The 13,574-nt window shown below is 31.4% G+C and overlaps 1 protein-coding gene across 1 annotated transcript in view; it reads right to left on the bottom strand.

Annotated features, from left to right (window-relative positions):
• LOC136035049 (uncharacterized) overlaps positions 1–13,574 on the bottom strand; it is a 262,359-nt gene that overhangs the window by 110,588 nt on the left and 138,197 nt on the right. Inside the window, exons 19-20 of the mRNA XM_065716648.1 lie at positions 13,020–13,231; positions 4,949–5,359 (exon numbers count right to left, since the gene is read on the bottom strand). Coding sequence (XP_065572720.1) covers positions 4,949–5,359; positions 13,020–13,231 — 623 coding nt within the window. The remainder of the gene's footprint in view (positions 1–4,948; positions 5,360–13,019; positions 13,232–13,574) is intronic.

Genomic DNA, 13,574 nt, shown 5'->3' on the forward strand with positions numbered 1-13,574 from the left:
CCATGATACACCATCTCAATTCACACCACCATGTCAAAGTATTACTGACCCTCTGTCATCTTCTAACACCCCCCCCCCATCATTCAACTCAAGACTCAAGAGTTTGGTCTTATTTTTTTTTAGAGTTTGGTCTTAATGTCTATGGTTTGATCTGGATTTCTAGGACTGACCCTGATTTTTATGAATTTCTGTGGATTTCATTGCATTGCTTATGATTTGCAAGAATTCGTCCGCATATGATTTCTAGGCGGTTGTTCTGAATTTCTACAAATTGATCTCTTTATTTCTGGGGAGTTGTGTTGATTTTTATGGTTTGTTCTGGATTTCTAATATTGATCGCTTGATTTTTGTGAGTTTGACTGGATTTCTATGAGTTGGTCATAATTTCTATAGGGTTGCTCTAGATTTCTACGTATCGACTACTTTATTTCTTCAGTTTGGTCTTGATTTTTAGGGGTTGACCTTGATTTCTTCGGTTTAGTCTTGATTTTTATGAATTCACCTGAATTTCTAGGGTCTGGTCATGATCTGTATATATTGGTCTTGATTTCTAATGATTGTTCTGGATGTCTAAATCTTGATATCTCAAATTTTATGAGTTCGTCTGGATTTTTATGCTTTGGTTATGATTTCTATGGGGTTGCAAAATGTTTCTACATATTGACCTCTTGATTTTTTGGGTTGGTCTTGATTTTTAGAGGTTGGTCTTCATTACTTCAAATTGGTCTTGATTTTATGAATTCGTCGGGATTTCTATGCATTGATTATGATTTTTAGATCTTGGTTCTATTGTTTGGTCTTGATTGATTTTTAAGGATTGTTTATTGATTTTTAAGGATTATTCTGGATTTCTACATATTGATTTCTTGGTTATTGTGAGTTCGTCTTGATTTTTGTGAGTTGGTCATGTTTTCTACGGGCTTGCTCTAGATTTCTACATATTGATTACTTGATTTCTTTGGTATGGTCTTGATTTTTATGAATTCGTCAAAATTTCTATGGTTTAAGAACAATAGTTAAGATTGTTTAAGCGATTGATCCTAGTGTAAGCCACTATTTTTGCAGCAAAATGCTCAAAAATGTCATATGTGTGATAATACTTGCTAGAAGGTACCGAGTGGCTGCCATTTAGTGTATCAGGCTGGGAATCGCCATAGAACATCACAATCTAGTAATGAAATGGCAAGTTCTCGCTTCTTCAAATAAAAGTAATGGTCATTTTTTAGTTTATAAATCTATTTTGAGAAAAAAAGGTCAAGAAATCCTTAGGTGTAATAATTTGTGCCAGAAGGCTGTCGTGTGCCATTTATAGTTTGCCACAGTCCCGTAATTGCCATGGGGACATCATGTTTTGGGGTGGATTCCTAAAACATTGACCATTGGATTTAATACTGAGGAATAATGAGGGTTGCTAGAGGGTGCCAGAAGGCCAGTCATAGTGTGGCGGTGTGGCGTGAATTGTGACAATTATATCGTGTTGAGGGTGGCTTGCAAAAACAGGAACCATGTGTGATTTTTAACAAAAAAAACACCTGGAAAATGTCTTAGGAATGATGAGTGGGGAGGGGATGCAAAAAGGTGCAAGATGTCCCATTGAACTTAATGAGTGATTTTTAACAAGAAAATATCTGGAAACTGTGTTAGGAATGATGAGGGGTTCTAGAAGGTGCCAGAAGGCTAGCCATAGTGTGGCACGGTGGCGTGAACTGACATGTTGTATCACGGAGGGTTAGCTCGTAAAAACACGAGCTATTGGTTTTAGATCATATTTTCAACAAGAAAATATCTGAAAAGTGTCTTAGGAATGATAAGTCAGGGTGGCAGAAGGTGCCAGATGGTCAACCGTAGTGTGCCATGGTGGCGTGAATTGAGACGGTATATTACGGTGGATTGGCTTGTGGAAACGTAAATCACTGGAAATAATGCAGAATTTGAAAAAAATGTCTCAGTAATGATACGTGGGTGCCATAGGATGCAAGAGGGCGAGTAATAGTGTGGCATGGTGTGTGAATTGAGATGGTGTATCACGGAGGGATGGTTTCTGAAAAACATGAATCAGTGGATTTACTGCATGGTTTTTAACGAGAAAATATTTGAAAAATGTCTTATAAATGATGAAGAGGTGCCAGGGGGCCGTTCAAGCTGTGACACGAAGAAGTAAATTGACATGGTGAATCACGGAGGGATGGCCTGCGAAAAAAACTGAATCAATGAATTTAATGCATGATCTTTAACAAGAAAATATCAGAAAAACGTCTTAGGAATGATAGTATGGATCACAAGGGTGCCAAGGGGCAGCCACTTATTGCCATGGTGGTGTAAATTGCACGGACTAACATTTTCTGCACCTTAAAGTTAAGGTGAGAAGTGTTAAATGAGTTTTTAGGGGGTAGAGGGACTGAAATCTAACACTCAGTCAAAAGAAATGAGGGATTTTCATTCGTACTTTTCAGAAAAACCTCTTAATACTCCTTAAATTTATCTTAAATAACAACCCTTCCCCTCTGAAATTGGTTGCTAAGGTGGGCTAGCTACATATCGTGAATGTGGCGTGGCAATGTATAGCCTTGGCTCAATGAAACGTAGCATTTTCGATAAAAGTTCTCTTAAATAGCTCTTAATTTATCTCTAATAACAAGCCCCTCCTCTTCAATTGCTTGCTAGGACTCCCACCGTTATTTAATTCATGACTCTTTTTTCTTATCTTTTATCATATGTCAGGGTTTTTTCAGGTTTTGTTTTTTTCTGTTGTTGAGTTTTGACTGCTTTTAGTGTTTTAATAATGCTTTGTAATTTTTTTATTAATAAAATTTGAATGTACAAAAAGTCTCTCCCCTCTGGAATTGGTTGTTAGGACCCCATCTTTCTTTAATTCACTCTTGTTTTGCTTATACTTTATCCTATATCAGGATTTTTTGAGTTTTTTTCATTTCTTGAGTTTTAAATGCATTTTCTGTCTATCAATAATACTTTGTAAATTTGCTTTTATTAATAAAATTTGTATGTACAAAATCTTGTATCCTTTAGATTTGTTGATCCAGGGTAAAACTTCAATATATTTTGTTGTACAATTTAAGCACCTTGTAGCCTATGCACATAGGTACGCTCATTCAGAATGCCTTTATTATAACTGTAAAATTCTATCTAGTAAAGCGGAAAAGGAGAAACTTTTGATCATTTATGAAGGTTTAGCATATTCTAGCCATAATGGTACTCTCGATTTTATTTCATCTCTGAAAGCAATATTATCTGATAACACTTTCTAAAGCATCAATTAACTTGCAGGTGCATACCAAGTGTATTTCTAGTAATCGATTTCCCCCTCTGCATGTCAATTATTGCAGTCATAGGAAACACGTAATCAATAGCTTAATCACTCTAGTTAGCGGGACATGGGAATTCTCCCCTTGTATAATTTTTGATTTCGTAGAATCTATTTCCCAAATTCAAATATTAGAAAGGTTTCCTAGTCCAGCTGAATAGGGCGCAGTTCCATTGGATTGAAATGACTTATTCGAATCCTAATGTGGACATAAAATGTTTAGAATGTAATGGTTCCCTGAGAAAAAAACACACTAAAAGAAAAGAAAATCTCTTAAAGTAACATTTTACATCCCATGCGTGCACCATTATTACGTAACACCAACGTGTGTGTCCTCCTCAATTACAAGCGGGGATCCCCAACGGGGGTCCCGAAGAAACAATCACGTATTATGCGTCATCCTTAACATGAGTAAACATTTCTCTGTAACATAAGAACTAAAGAAATCATGAAGAAAACCACCTTGAAGAAAAAATGTCTTAGAAAACGTTTTCAGATGTCTTGACATGTCTTAAAGAGAAATGTCTTAAAATACGTCTTGGGATGCCTTGAAACGTCTGGAAAAAACATCTTGAAGAAAAATATCTTAAAAAACTTCCCTGCTTCACTAATGGACTCTAACACGTCCTATTTCGTAACAATCAAAGCTCTATTATGTAAAGACCAAAAGTAAGAAAACCTTATTGCATAACAACAAAGTAAACCCTCCTTTTTATGTAACATGCACCAGCGTCTCTTAGGAAACATTCTCTATGACGTAACAACATGCAGTTTCGTCTTGAGGGAATCGCCGTTCAAATTAAAGGAAGAAAGGAGAAGTGGGTACGTTCGCCCTTGAAGTGCCTATGGCATCACTACTAATGTAATCACCAAGGGTGGTAAATATGGGATGACACTATTTAATTTTCTCTTAGATAGGGCTGGCGGTCGTTTTTGTTCCTATTAGTTTCCTCTGCTTCTTGCTCTATTTTAGCAATGAAGTAGTAAACCATTCCGCTTATTATTAGAAAAATGTTTTTAGCGTTTAGATTTTTTTACTATAATACTTTTCAACATATCGTAACAAAGATTTAGTATGGTGGACTGAAAAAGTTAGTTCAGAACTGCATATACGCTCCAGGAAATACATATTTTTACTCTTCACTCTAAATTTACTTTACATTTATTCTGACGTACTTTATACAACTACTTTAATTTTAGACGGAAAACATTTTTTTCACGAAAAAAGAAGCTATTATCTGTTGAGCATGACGGTTATTGAACTAAATCAATCGTTCAGATTTAAAATTCTTAAAACGCGATAAATTATTCTAAATTTGGTTTTCCATATTTACAGAATTTAATTGAAAGACTTTGCAGACACGTTTAATTCCAATATAAAAAGCCTAATCAAAACAAATGTTGACGTTCCAATATCTTCAAATTTTTAACATATCCGTGTGTCTCTCTTCGCCTACCAGACAGATATTATATGGCTTTAGAATTATTTAGCTACTGGTCATTACTCTTGGCAGATTTCTAAGATAGCCAATTATGCAATGAAAATTCTAAGTCATGTCAGGTTGCTCAACGTTACTTTACTGGCATTTGGTGTCTGATAATATAAATTTTTTGGCTGTGCTATACCTGATTTTTCAGCAACAAGTCCATCACTCTGGTATGTCCGTATTTTGCTGCTAGCAGCAAGGGTGATCTTCCACACCTGTCTTGGATATTAATCACCTGTTGAAAATTATTGCCTTCCGAAAATATTACTTCCATCATTTTTGCATGTCCTGCTTTTGCACAATAATGCAAAACTGTTTCATTTTCAGAATGTGTGAATAATGCAGCATTTGCTCCATTCTTCAATAGTACCATAATCAGATTCACGTCACTTTTGGAGTTTTTGGCCGCAGAATGAAGAACAGTCTCTCCACTGGAACTCTGCATATTGATGAGGTTAGAATGACCAAGAATTGTAGCATGCGTGCAGAGCTGTGTCACAATCAGTAAGTGGCTATTTTCGGCGGCGTGATGAAGAGGTGTCTCCCCAAGCTGCAAAACAAAAAGTTGGACAAAACTAATTATTTACGTGAGCTCCTCGTATTTCGTGTATTTCGTGACACGAACAATTTATGTAGCATTTTAAAGTGAGTTTTTTAAGCATTTTAAAGTGAGTAGAGTGTGCTTTTTTTTTTTAAAAGAAATTAGTCCGAAAAATTCTAAATTACAGCATGTAGCAAAATAGTATAGTATGGGAATCAAATTGGAACTTAGATATAAATGAAAATATTTCTCTCGTTTTCGATTTTTATCAATTTTATAAATTTTTTCTGGTTGCCCTGGATGGGAGTGGCACTTCTCAAAATAACAATCCCGATCACTTCTACTTTTCAAGCTATAAAGAATGGCCAATACACATATTATGCATGCATAAAAGTTATATGAATATATCATAAGCATAATATAATTCAAAATTATGTCTAAAAATCAGTTTCAAAATTATACAATAACATAGAATTATATTGTACAAATTATAGTAAACATAAAAGTTATATGAAAATGGATATATATATATATATATATATATATATATATATATATATATATATATATATATATATATATATATATATATATATATATATATATATATATATATATATATATATATATATATATATATATATATATATAAATATATATATAAATATATATATATATATATGTACTAGCTGTTGGGGTGGCGCTTCGCGCCACCCCAACACCTAGTTGGTGGGGGCGCTTCGCGCCCCCCCCAAGCCCCCCCGCGCGCGTAAGTCGTTACGCGCCATAATAGTTACGCGCCATTGTAGTTGTGTCCCTATGTCCCACCTGTGAATATAGATATATATATATATATATATATATATATATATATATATATATATATATATATATATATATATATATATATGGTTTTAACTACGTAAAACTTGCGAATATACAACATTCTTTGCTGTCCCATTGTCTTTGCATATAAATAGATTGTCAGGTTTACCGACTCTTGAACATGCAACATATAATGGTCCATGGGAAAACAATCTGTATTCAGATCTATACCTCACGATTCTAATGATTGCCCTTGAGCTTTGTTGATGGTGATTGCTAATCGACCATTCCCTGTCCCGGTGTCCCGGTCGTCATTTACATCCCCCTGTTTCCCCCGGTGTCCCCGTTGTAGTTGTGTCCCTGTGTCCCGGTCGTCATTTATATTCCCTGTGTCCCGGTCGTCATTTGTATCCCGGTGTCCCGGTCTGTATATACATTCGTTTTTTAGTTTTGTTTTTCTCCTTTTTTTTCTTTTTTAGCTTATTTAGATTTTTAGATTTTTTAGTTTTTTTATTAGTTTTTAGTTTTTTTTTCTTTTTAGTTTTTTTGTCCCGGTTGTCATTTATATCCCCCTGTTTCCCCCGGTGTCCCCGTTGTAGTTGTGTCCCTGTGTCCCGGTCGTCATTTATATTCCCTGTGTCCCGGTCGTCATTTGTATCCCGGTGTACCGGTCTGTATATACATTCGTTTTTTAGTTTTGTTTTTCTCCTTTATTTTTTCCTTTTTTTTTCTTTTTTAGTTTATTTAGATTTTTAGATTTTTTAGTTTTTTTATTAGTTTTTAGTTTTTTTTTCTTTTTAGTTTTTTTGTAGTTTTTACCTTCTTTTTAGTTTTGTTAATTTTTTTTTTTTACTTATGTCCTGGTCGTCATTTATACTCCCTGTGTCCCGGTGCTTTGTTGATTGCTAATCGAACATTCCTTTTGTCCTGGTCGCTTTCTCTTTGAGTGTCGTTTTTTTTTTCTTTTTAGTTTTTTTGTAGTTTTTACCTTCTTTTTAGTTTTGTTAAATTTTTTTTTTACTTATGTCCTGGTCGTCATTTATACTGCCTGTGTCCCGGTGCTTTGTTGATTGCTAATCGAACATTCCTTTTGTCCTGGTCGCTTTCTCTTTGAGTGTCGTCATTTATTTTAGCTTATTTTTCAGTTTTTTCCTTTTTTTTATTTTTTTTTTATTTTTTATTGTTTTTAGTTTTTTACCTTTTTTTAGTTTTTTTAGTTTTTTAGCTTTTTTACTTTTTTTATTAGTTTTTAGTTTTTTTGTAGTTTTTGCCTTTTTTTATTTTTTTCAGTTTTTTTTTAGTTTTTTATTGGTTTTTACGTTTATTTTAGCTTATTTTTCAGTTTTTTCCTTTTTTTTTAGTTTTTTTTTAGTTTTTAGTTTTTTTAGTTTTTTACCTTTTTTTAGTTTTTTTAGTTTTTTTAGTTTTTTAGCTTTTTTATTTTTTTTATTAGTTTTTAGTTTTTTTTGTAGTTTTTGCCTTTTTTTTAGTTTTTTTAGTTTTTTAGCTTTTTTATTTTTTTATTAGTTTTTAGTTTTTTTTGTAGTTTTTGCCTTTTTTTAGTTTTTTCAGTTTTGACGTCACCTGATCCAGTTTTTTTCAGGTGACGTCACCTGACACATCCATCCACACATCCACAGACAGACAACTTATTTTTTTATATATATATATATATATATATACTAGCTGTTGGGGTGGCGCTTCGCGCCACCCCAACACCTAGTTGGTGGGGGCGCTTCGCGCCCCCCCCCAAGCCCCCCCGCGCGCGTAAGTCGTTACGCGCCATAATAGTTACGCGCCATTGTAGTTGTGTCCCTATGTCCCACCTGTGAATATAGATAGATATATATATATATATGGTTTTAACTACGTAAAACTTGCGAATATACAACATTCTTTGCTGTCCCATTGTCTTTGCATATAAATAGATTGTCAGGTTTACCGACTCTTGAACATGCAACATATAATGGTCCATGGGAAAACAATCTGTATTCAGATCTATACCTCATGATTCTAATGATTGCCCTTGAGCTTTGTTGATGGTGATTGCTAATCGACCATTCCCTGTCCCGGTGTCCCGGTCGTCATTTACATCCCCCTGTTTCCTCCGGTGTCCCCGTTGTAGTTGTGTCCCTGTGTCCCGGTCGTCATTTATATTCCCTGTGTCCCGGTCGTCATTTGTATCCCGGTGTCCCGGTCTGTATATACATTCGTTTTTTAGTTTTGTTTTTCTCCTTTATTTTTTTCCTTTTTTTTTCTTTTTTAGCTTATTTAGATTTTTAGATTTTTTAGTTTTTTTATTAGTTTTTAGTTTTTTTTTCTTTTTAGTTTTTTTGTCCCGGTCGTCATTTATATCCCCCTGTTTCCCCCGGTGTCCCCGTTGTAGTTGTGTCCCTGTGTCCCGGTCGTCATTTATATTCCCCGTGTCCCGGTCGTCATTTGTATCCCGGTGTACCGGTCTGTATATACATTCGTTTTTTAGTTTTGTTTTTCTCCTTTATTTTTTTCCTTTTTTTTTCTTTTTTAGTTTATTTAGATTTTTAGATTTTTTAGTTTTTTTATTAGTTTTTAGTTTTTTTTTCTTTTTAGTTTTTTTGTAGTTTTTACCTTCTTTTTAGTTTTGTTAATTTTTTTTTTACTTATGTCCTGGTCGTCATTTATACTCCCTATGTCCCGGTGCTTTGTTGATTGCTAATCGAACATTCCTTTTGTCCTGGTCGCTTTCTCTTTGAGTGTCGTCATTTATTTTTTTCTTTTTTAGTTCTTTTAGTTTTTACCTTTTTTAGTTTTTTTTAGTTTTTTAGATGAAAATTTTTTTTAGTTTTTTCCTTTTTTTCTTTTTAGTTTTTATTGGTTTTTACCTTTATGTTAGCTTATTTTTCAGTTTTTTCCTTTTTTTTAGTTTTTTTTATTAGTTTTTAGTTTTTTTGTAGTTTTTGCCTTTTTTTAGTTTTTTCAGTTTTTTTTTTAGTTTTTTATTGGTTTTTACCTTTATTTTAGCTTATTTTTCAGTTTTTTCCTTTTTTTTAGTTTTTTTTTAGTTTTTAGTTTTTTTAGTTTTTTACCTTTTTTTAGTTTTTTTAGTTTTTTTAGTTTTTTAGCTTTTTTATTTTTTTTATTAGTTTTTAGTTTTTTTTGTAGTTTTTGCCTTTTTTTTAGTTTTTTTAGTTTTTTAGCTTTTTTATTAGTTTTTAGTTTTTTTTGTAGTTTTTGCCTTTTTTTAGTTTGACAACTTATTTTTATATATATAGATAGTTTTTTTTTTTTACTTATGTCCTGGTCGTCATTTATACTCCCTGTGTCCCGGTGCTTTGTTGATTGCTAATCGAACATTCCTTTTGTCCTGGTCGCTTTCTCTTTGAGTGTCGTCATTTATTAGTTTTTTCCTTTTTTTCTTTTTAGTTTTTTATTGGTTTTTACCTTTATTTTAGCTTATTTTTCAGTTTTTTCCTTTTTTTTAGTTTTTTTTTATTTTTTATTTTTTTTTAGTTTTTTACCTTTTTTTAGTTTTTTTAGTTTTTTTAGTTTTTTAGCTTTTTTACTTTTTTTATTAGTTTTTAGTTTTTTTTGTAGTTTTTGCCTTTTTTTAGTTTTTTCAGTTTTTTTTTTAGTTTTTTATTGGTTTTTACCTTTATAGTTTTTTTAGTTTTTTAGCTTTTTTATTTTTTTTATTAGTTTTTAGTTTTTTTTGTAGTTTTTGCCTTTTTTTAGTTTTTTCAGTTTTGACGTCACCTAATCCAGTTTTTTCAGGTGACGTCACCTGACACATCCATCCACACATCCACAGACAGACAACTTATTTTTATATATATAGATATATATATATATATATATATATATATATATATATATATATATATATATATATATATATATATATATATATATATATATTTATATATATATTATATATATATATATATATATATATATATATATATATATATATATATATATATATATATATATATATATATATATAAAAATAAGTTGTTTGTCTGTCTGTCGACTGACGTCATGTTTGTGTGTCGACTGACGTCATGTTTGTAGACTGACGTCATTATAAGGATTGAGCTGTATGTCGTCATGAAGTTGTTCAAACCTGAACCTTGGCTTTAGCATTAATACAAAAGAAGAAAAAAACTAAAAAAGGTAAAAACTACAAAAAAACTAAAAAGAAAATATATATATATATATATATATTTATATATATCATCTTTTCCACAAAAATAACAATTTAGTGCTTCTGCTTAAAAACAGCAATCGAATTGATGCCTCCTGATACGCAACTATCAACAAAGTGGCAATCGTTGTGGTCGGTGATCAGTTCTTACCTCGAGATAATATTCTTTATAGGCGAAACAATCAGTTGACAAGAATTGCTTAAACTCATCGATGCTACGATGCCCTACAATATCCTGACGAATATAAATGACGCCCGGGACACTCAAATAGAAATCACAGACTGGGACACCGGGACACAAATGACGACGGGGACACAGGGAATATAAATGACGACCCGGACACAGGGACACAACTACAACGGGGACGCCGGGGGGCACAGGGGGATATATAAATGACGACGGCAACAAAGGAAATGGTCGATTAGCAATCACCATCAACAAAGCCCAAGGGCAATCAATAGAATCATGAGGTATAGATCTGAATACGGATTGTTTTCCCATGGACCATTATGCGTTGCATGTTCAAGAGTCGGTAAACCTGACAATCTATTTATATGCACAGACGATGGGACAGCAAAGAATGTTGTATATTCGCAAGTTTTACGTAGTTAAAAACATATATATATATATATATATATATATATATATATATATATATATATATATATATATATATATATATATATATATATATATATATATTTATATATATATATATATATATATATATATATATATATATATATATATATATATATATATATATATATATATATATATATATATATATATATATATATATATATATATATATATATATATATCTATATATATAAAAATAAGTTGTTTGTCTGTCTGTCGACTGACGTCATGTTTGTGTGTCGACTGATGTCATGTTTGTCGACTGACGTCATTATAAGGATTGAGCTGTATGTCGTCATGAAATTGTTCAAACCTGAACCTTGGCTTTAGCATTAATACAAAAGAAGAAAATAACTAAAAAAAGGTAAAAACTACAAAAAAACTAAAAAGAAAATATATATATATATATATATATTTATATATATCATCTTTTCCACAAAAATAATAATTTAGTGCTTCTGCTTAAAAACAGCAATCGAATTGATGCCTCCTGATACGCAACTATCAACAAAGTGGCAATCGTTGTGGTCGGTGATCAGTTCTTACCTCGAGATAATATTCTTTATAGGCGAAACAATCAGTTGACAAGAATTGCTTAAACTCATCGATGCTACGATGCCCTACAATATCCTGACGAATATAAATGACGCCCGGGAAACTCAAATAGAAATCACAGACTGGGACACCAGGACACAAATGACGACGGGGACACAGGGAATATAAATGACGACCCGGACACAGGGACACAACTACAACGGGGACGCCGGGGGGCACAGGGGGATATATAAATGACGACGGCAACAATGGAAATGGTCGATTAGCAATCACCATCAACAAAGCTCAAGGGCAATCAATAGAATCATAAGGTATAGATCTGAATACGGATTGTTTTCCCATGGACCATTATGCGTTGCATGTTCAAGAGTAGGTAAACCTGACAATCTATTTATATGCACAGACGATGGGACAGCAAAGAATGTTGTATATTCGCAAGTTTTACGTATCTATATTCACAGGTCATAGGGACACAACTACAATGGCGCGTAACTAATATGGCGCGTAACGACTTACGCGCGCGGGGGGGCTTCGCGCCACCCCAACAGCTAGTATATATATATATATATATATATATATATATATATATATATATATATATATATATATATATATATATATATATATATATATATATATATATATATATATATATATATATATATATATATATATATATATATATATATATATATATATATATATATATATATATATATATATATATATATATATATATATATATATATATATATATATATATATATATACATATATATATATATATATATATATATATATATATATATATATATATATATATATATATATATATATATATATATATATATATATATATATGCATATATATATATATATATATATATATATATATAATATATATATATAATATATATATATATATATATAATATATATATATATATATATATATATATATATATATATATATATATATATATATATATATATATATATATATATATATATATATGCATATATATATATATATAGATATATATATATATATATATATATATATATATATATATATATATATATATATATATATATATATATATATATATATATATATATATATATATATATATATATATATATATGCATATATATATATATATATATATATATATATATATATATATATATATATATATATATATATATATATATATATATATATATATATATATATGTATATCTGTATATTCAGTTACATATTCTGTTTCCATTTTACTTTATATTTTTATGCATATATTTAAAAGTATGTAGTAGGTGATTTCTTGTACCTAGTCCTCTGTACTTCATCTAAACAGCCTAAAGAATCAATCCCAATATAAATCTATAGCCCAAAGTCTTTGTTTCGTCACACCCTGGATTAGGATATGAAATGTCCTGGATTTTTATCATTATTTCACCTACCGAATCCTGTACTGTTGGGTCTGCTCCATCATCGAGAAGAAGCTTCACAGTTTCTAAGTTTCCATACTTTGCTGCAACATGTAACGGTGTCAAGCCAAATGCGTTCTTTACATTCGGGTCGGCACCAGACTTAAGAAGCATAACTGCACACCTGTCCCCTCCGTCATGGGTTCTGGCAGCAACATGAAGTGGAGTTTCTAGCTCACTACCAGCTGTGAAGAGAAAGATAGAGTGACATAAGATAAAGAAAAAAGAACTTAGAGGGTGTATAACAAACACGCATATGGTTAGTACTTTAGATGTCCAAGTAGCTAGACATGCATAAATAGGACTATATTTTGTATTGCTGCTACTAACTTATTGGAAAATCAAGCCATCTGAGTTTAATACACCTACTCACAATCCTAATTCACTCTATTATATTCGAAGCTTCACTCTTAACTGCCTCTAAAGAAATTCTACTTTCCATTAAATTTCCTCTTATGACTTCTCTCCATCCCCTTTCGAGTGGAAATCTTCTGCGACCTATCATTCATCGTTCCTAAAACATTACAG

This window comes from Artemia franciscana, chromosome 2 (genome assembly GCF_032884065.1).
Source record: "Artemia franciscana chromosome 2, ASM3288406v1, whole genome shotgun sequence".
In the NCBI taxonomy this organism is placed as follows: domain Eukaryota; kingdom Metazoa; phylum Arthropoda; class Branchiopoda; order Anostraca; family Artemiidae; genus Artemia; species Artemia franciscana.